We start from the raw sequence: 7502 nt of genomic DNA on the forward strand, positions 1-7502 counted from the left end.
GTGTGTGTGTGTGTGTGTGTGTGTGTGTGTGTGTGTGTGTGTGTGTGTGTGTGTGTGTGTGTGTGTGTGTGTGTGTGTGTGTGTGTGTGTGTGTGTGTGTGTGTGTGTGTTTGCACTAGTGATTGTATTGCCATTGGTTCAGCAGGCAATGATGGTAAAATGGAGAAGGTGATGAGTACACAGGATGATGATGATGGTGATGATGATAAATACATCCTTTCTCTCTAAATCAAATCATCCTTCCTCCCAGGCTACAATCCCCAGCCTCCCTCTATTCCCCAGACTCCCTCCAGTCCCCAGCCTCCCTCCAGTCCCCAGCCTCCCTCTATTCCCCAGACTCTCTCCAGTCCCCAGCCTCCCTCCAGTCCCCAGCCTCCCTCCAGTCCCCAGCCTCCCTCCAGTCCCCAGACTCCCTCCAGTCCCCAGCCTCCCTCCAGTCCCCAGCCTCCCTCCAGTCCCCAGCCTCCCTCCAGTCCCCAGACTCCCTCCAGTTCCCAGCCTCCCTCCAGTCCCCAGCCTCCCTCCAGTCCCCAGCCTCCCTCCAGTCCCCAGACTCCCTCCAGTCCCCAGCCTCCCTCCAGTCCCCAGCCTCCCTCCAGTCCCCAGACTCCCTCCAGTCCCCAGCCTCCCTCCAGTCCCCAGACTCCCTCCAGTCCCCAGCCTCCCTCCAGTCCCCAGCCTCCCTCCAGTCCCCAGACTCCCTCCAGTCCCCAGCCTCCCTCCAGTCCCCAGCCTCCCTCCAGTCCCCAGCCTCCCTCCAGTCCCCAGACTCCCTCCAGTCCCCAGCCTCCCTCCAGTCCCCAGATTTTTGCAGAAACTTTAAGAGTTTGATGACCGTTCTGCCAACAACAGCTTAATAAACAATAAATCAGTCAAAACGTAAGTCTGCCCACATTCATGATGTTTTCCTTCGTTCTCCTCCCAAATTGATTTAAAAGCCATTGGAGACATTTGAGAGGATAATAAGTTAAGCTTGCATGGGTCCTCTAAATGAATAAAGCGTTGGACAAACGTTCTCTCTCACACACACACACACACACACACACACACACACACACACACACACACACACACACACACACACACACACACACACACACACAGACAGACACACATGTTCCATCACCTGTATGCCCCACACAAAGTAATAGGAAAGAATGTTGATGAGAAACGTTACAGGTTCTTCATTATAATACGTTTAGTAGGGGCTATTGGGTCTGTCATCAAAACGGACAAAACACTGTCACCAGTAACCAACCAGTAACCAACCAGTAACCACCCAGTAACCAACCAGTAACCAACCAGTAACCAACCAGTAACCAACCAGTAACCACCCAGTAACCAACCAGTAACCACAAGCATGGGAGAAGAAGATGGCATATGGGCTGACGGTGGACATTTGTTCATCCTACGCTGAATACATGTCATTTTTATAATGACAGAGTTCCCCCGAGGCTAATCTAGTCCCTCCTCTGCCACACATAATATGCAGACGGAACATTTTCCAAAGGTTAGCTACCAGTTAGCATACGACTGACGGAACATTTTCCAAAGGTTAGCTACCAGTTAGCATACGACTGACGGAACACTCTTGGACTACTTCTCGACCACTTCCTGGGACATGGAAACGTCTAGGTCGCTGAGCGACTGATTCACAGACTGACCCTACGTCAGTTTTTGACAGCTGTGTGGTGCTAGACTCTGTGGGTATCTGTTTTGGTGGTGGTGCACGCTGTTTCCATGGTGATGTAGCCCCAAATAGTCCCCACTATACACCCTTCTTCAGGCTTGTTAAGATCTGAATATATGCAATAAAGACTATCTGGAACATGTCCATTCTCATCGTCCAACCTGTGGCCATTTGCACACACACCTGGGTGTGAAACAATGCCTTATATCTGGGAATCCCTTTTCAACATTATTACTCCGAGTTGGAGGAAGCCATAAACAAACAGATCTCTGGCTAACTGGACTGAACTGGTCTGGGTATGTAGGACTTCAGCAGAATCAAGCTGGCACACTCCACATTCAACAAAACCATCTGGTCTTTTGGGACACTTTTTCTCCTTTATTAAGGCTCCTGAAGTCTTTCCAATAAGTTATGCTGCTCTCAACACTCGGGTTGCATTGGTTGAGAAAGTGCTATCCCTGGAATCCAGCCTTCTGGAGTATGGAATGTCCAGCCATCCCAGTCAACCAGCTGCAGTTTCCCTATTTATTGTTTTAAGAAAAAGGGATATATTTATTGTTCCCTCGTCAGGTTGTGCTTCAACTGTGGCGTTGAACTGGAAAATCAAAGCTATTGCATCAGCAAACCTGAATCTGGGACGCAGATGGAGAGAGTAAAAAGAAAGACAACAAATGAAGACTGGTACATGGGGGAGGATGGTGATGAAGCTACAGTAGAAAACAGGAAGACTGGTACATGAGGGAGGATGGTGATGAAGCTACAGTAGAAAACAGGAAGACCGGTACATGGGGGAGGATGGTGATGAAGCTACAGTAGAAAACAGGAAGACTGGTACATGAGGGAGGATGGTGATGAAGCTACAGTAGAAAACAGGAAGACTGGTACATGAGGGAGGATGGTGATGAAGCTACAGTAGAAAACAGGAAGACCGGTACATGAGGGAGGATGGTGATGAAGCTACAGTAGAAAACAGGAAGACCGGTACATGGGGGAGGATGGTGATGAAGCTACAGTAGAAAACAGGAAGACCGGTACATGGGGGAGGATGGTGATGAAGCTACAGTAGAAAACAGGAAGACTGGTACATGAGGGAGGATGGTGATGAAGCTACAGTAGAAAACAGGAAGACTGGTACATGAGGGAGGATGGTGATGAGGCTACAGTAGAAAACAGGAAGACCGGTACATGGGGGAGGATGGTGATGAAGCTACAGTAGAAAACAGGAAGACTGGTACATGAGGGAGGATGGTGATGTCAGCTACAGTAGAAAACAGGAAGACTGGTACATGGGGGAGGATGGTGATGATGCTACAGTAGAAAACAGGAAGACTGGTACATGGGGGAGGATGGTGATGAAGCTACAGTAGAAAACAGGAAGACCGGTACATGGGGGAGGATGGTGATGAAGATACAGTAGAAAACAGGAAGACTGGTACATGAGGGAGGATGGTGATGTCAGCTACAGTAGAAAACAGGAAGACTGGTACATGGGGGAGGATGGTGATGAAGCTACAGTAGAAAACAGGAAGACTGGTACATGACGGAGGATGGTGATGAAGCTACAGTAGAAAACAGGAAGACTGGTACATGAGGGAGGATGGTGATGAGGCTACAGTAGAAAACAGGAAGACCGGTACATGGGGGAGGATGGTGATGAAGCTACAGTAGAAAACAGGAAGACTGGTACATGAGGGAGGATGGTGATGTCAGCTACAGTAGAAAACAGGAAGACTGGTACATGGGGGAGGATGGTGATGATGCTACAGTAGAAAACAGGAAGACTGGTACATGGGGGAGGATGGTGATGAAGCTACAGTAGAAAACAGGAAGACCGGTACATGGGGGAGGATGGTGATGAAGCTACAGTAGAAAACAGGAAGACTGGTACATGAGGGAGGATGGTGATGTCAGCTACAGTAGAAAACAGGAAGACTGGTACATGGGGGAGGATGGTGATGAAGCTACAGTAGAAAACAGGAAGACTGGTACATGAGGGAGGATGGTGATGTCAGCTACAGTAGAAAACAGGAAGACTGGTACATGGGGGAGGATGGTGATGATGCTACAGTAGAAAACAGGAAGACTGGTACATGGGGGAGGATGGTGATGAAGCTACAGTAGAAAACAGGAAGACCGGTACATGGGGGAGGATGGTGATGAAGCTACAGTAGAAAACAGGAAGACTCATACATGAGGGAGGATGGTGATGAAGCTACAGTAGAAAACAGGAAGACTGGTACATGAGGGAGGATGGTGATGTCAGCTACAGTAGAAAACAGGAAGACTGGTACATGAAGGAGGATGGTGATGAAGCTACAGTAGAAAACAAGAGTTGGACAGACACTTGCGGATTCCTCTCCAGCTGTGTCAAGCCCAAAGCCAACACACCGCCCCTGTCAGGTCTGAATGCAACCAAAACTTCCAGGAAAGACACCCCAACATCTTTTAAGGGGCGGCAGGTAGCCTAGTGTCTTATTCGCACCTCTGGAAGGTCAAAGTGGAAAATCGTCGTCAGTGAGGGGTTCAGTGAGGGGTTCCTTAGGGGTTCCTTAATCAGGATGACCTCAGCATCACAGCAGGCCCCCCAGGAACCTGGAGAGTGAGGGATGGGGGGTGGAAACCTGTCAGGAGTAGGAGAGAGGTGTGTGTGTGTGGGGGGGGGGGGGTATACTGGCAGCAGTGGTGAGACTCACCTCCACGAAGTGTGAAGAGAAGCCAGCCTGAGACATCTGGAGGCCGAAGGCTGTCCCGTTCTTACTGGTCCCTGTAGAGGAAGACCAGGTGAGTTCAGCAGGAGGAATTATTTTCTTTGAGAACAGGAAAAGGAAATGAGTTGGGTCTAGTTTGTGGTTTACAGATGGCTGTTTTACAGCGTTATATGGAATACCTTCCAAACTGAAGATCCTATCCCCAAGCGCGTCCACAATGTCCTTCAAGGCAGACTCATCAGTCACCTTGAAGAAGTGCTTGTCATCGGGGTCACTAGCGATATACTTGATTTCATTCAGGAATGCCTCTGGGTTGATTCCACGCCGGTTGTAGTAGCCAAGCACCTGGTCACAACCAGACAGAGACATCAATCACCAGACTTTGTTGTAGACTGCCCTACTATAGAGCCATCTCACTTATGAACTGTGACTCAACAAACCTTTTGCCCACACAAACCAATAGGGAAACTGGCACACTTTAGATAGACTGAGAAGTTTAACCAGAGAAGGGTGGTTCCAACTTCCAATCCTTTGGTGGATTGTGTCCCTGCTGCATGCTGTCACAAATTCCAGCTGTCAGCAACCAAATGAACTCAGCACCTCCCTTCTCTTCTTAGATGCCCATGGCGTGGTTTGACTGGGCCCCTCACCTCATCATCTATGGGCTGAATAAGCTCAGGAGAACCCCATGCCAAAGCGGGCTTAACCAAAGTGTTCTGTGGGCTTGGAAAGATCATTCACACCTTCAACCACTTGGCTAGCTGTGTATATACATTTTGAGAGGGCATTTAACCGTTTAGGCTCTGTCTAATACCCTGACAACACCGCTCTGTCGGGTGTGCAAAATACATTTAGAAATCTATGTTATTCAATTATTGCACCCACACTGCTCGCGCGCGTCAGCCAATGTCTGCTTTGCCAAGGGCTAAAATAGAACTCCTTTCTATTTCTGACGCAGATCGCGCTGCAAGTCCTGCCTCTCCCATCTCCTCATTGGTTTATAGAAGCAGGTACCCACGTACCATCTCCTCATTGGTTATACCCACGTGGGTGACTGAAAGAAGAACGAGGTCGGTGGCGGTAATGCACCTAATTTATGAAAGTTGCCAATCGCAATGTAAAGTCCAGAGAAGAAAAAGCCTGGAAGGAGGATAAATGACTAGAAAAGAGTCAGTTGACTGTTTTATGTGTGGATTCATTGTCGGAGTAGAGGACCTTGTGCATTTCAAGTAAAATAACAACTCAATGTTTATATCCCAGGACAAATTAGCTAGCAACAGCAAGTTAGCTAAATAGGACCACTTAGCTACCAAGTGCAAGCTAGCTAGCTAAATTGCCATAAAGGTTGAATGCTTTTCGACCTGTCCCCAAATGAATGTAATTGGTTCAGGGTTTGTTTTGATATTTTAACCTGCGTGTCGTGATCGCGTTCGGTGTAGGGGGACAAAATACATTGATGCACAATGGCGCACGCGCGCAGACGGTTTGGGTTCTGTGTAAACCTCTGTACCCTTTGGAGCACTGGTGAAGCTCACATCACATCTGTGAAGTCACATCCCAATGTGTGTTGAAAGTGTACATGTCCCAAACCATAAAAAATGAACATTGTACTACAGTAACTGTAGCCACCTTGTCATTATGGAGGCACGAAGCAGTATTATGGTAGTTAGTTGAAGAGAGTAGAAGAAGCAGCTGACTAACTGTAAATACATTTAACAACTGTGGCAATTCTACTTTCTATATGTCAGTTAAACAGTACTATATAGAGCCATAACAACACGGAACTCTATTCCACATCAAGTAACTCATGCAAGCAGTACAATTGAATTTAAAAATACACCTTTTGGAACATCGGGGACTGTGAAGCAACACAAACATAGGCACAGACACATGGATACACACACACGATAACATGCGCACTAGAGTAGGGGCCTGAGGACACACACTTAATGTGTTGTGAAATCTGCTGTTAATGTATTGGAATGTTTTTTAAATTGTTTAACTGCCTTAATTTAGCTTGACTCCAGGTAGAGTAGATGCTTCCTTGGCAGCAGCTAATGGAGATCCATGATAAATAACAACATACAAATGTTAGCTAGCTAGTTAAATGTGAGGTGGAAAAATTCACTTACTATCAGTTAGCTAGTTAGTTACCTCTCCTTCTCTATTTACTAGCTACCGTAACATTACCTCATGCTGTCTCCAGTTATGTTCACATTTAGTGGTTTAGGACATTTTGATCACTTTTGGACATTAGCGCAACGGCAGTGGAAAAACGTAAACATGGGAGAGAGGACAGGAAGTAGACAGAGATGGTGACTCACAGTGATGATGTAGCAGGAGAGAGAACAGGAAGTAGACAGAGATGGTGACTCACAGTGATGATGTAGCAGGAGAGAGGACAGGAAGTAGACAGAGATGGTGACTCACAGTGATGATGTAGCAGGAGAGAGGACAGGAAGTAGACAGAGACGGTGACTCACAGTGATGATGTAGCAGGAGAGAGGACAGGAAGTAGACAGAGACGGTGACTCACAGTGATGATGTAGCAGGAGAGAGGACAGGAAGTAGACAGAGACGGTGACTCACAGTGATGATGTAGCAGGAGAGAGGACAGGAAGTAGACAGAGACGGTGACTCACAGTGATGGTGTAGCAGGAGAGAGGACAGGAAGGAGACAGAGAAGATGACTCACAGTGATGGTGTAGCAGGAGAGAGGACAGGAAGGAGACAGAGACGGTGACTCACAGTGATGGTGTAGCAGGAGAGAGGAAGGAGACAGAGAGGATGACTCACAGTGATGATGTAGCAGGAGAGAGGAAGGAGACAGAGATGATGACTCACAGTGATGATGTAGCAGGAGAGAGGACAGGAAGGAGACAGAGAGGATGACTCACAGTGATGATGTAGCAGGAGAGAGGAAGGAGACAGAGACGGTGACTCACAGCGATGGCATAGCGGGTGATGCCATCCTTCTCGCTGTCCTCGATGGCCTGTTGAAGGTCAGGGCTGTCATGTGATTCCCCGTCAGTGATCACGATCATCACCTTCTTGGCGCCTCGTCGGGCTCCTCGTTTGAATGCTTCTGAGCTGTGGCATGTGAT

The 7502-nt window shown here is 47.9% G+C and overlaps 1 protein-coding gene across 1 annotated transcript in view; it reads right to left on the reverse strand.

Moving 5' to 3' along the window:
- The window catches only part of LOC109884125 (integrin alpha-11), an 89475-nt gene that overhangs the window by 41145 nt on the left and 40828 nt on the right, over nt 1-7502 (reverse strand). Inside the window, exons 8-10 of the mRNA XM_031812472.1 lie at nt 7344-7488; nt 4578-4743; nt 4384-4454 (exon numbers count right to left, since the gene is read on the reverse strand). Coding sequence (XP_031668332.1) covers nt 4384-4454; nt 4578-4743; nt 7344-7488 — 382 coding nt within the window. The remainder of the gene's footprint in view (nt 1-4383; nt 4455-4577; nt 4744-7343; nt 7489-7502) is intronic.

This window comes from Oncorhynchus kisutch, unplaced genomic scaffold (assembly GCF_002021735.2).
Source record: "Oncorhynchus kisutch isolate 150728-3 unplaced genomic scaffold, Okis_V2 Okis03b-Okis08b_hom, whole genome shotgun sequence".
Lineage (NCBI taxonomy): Eukaryota > Metazoa > Chordata > Actinopteri > Salmoniformes > Salmonidae > Oncorhynchus > Oncorhynchus kisutch.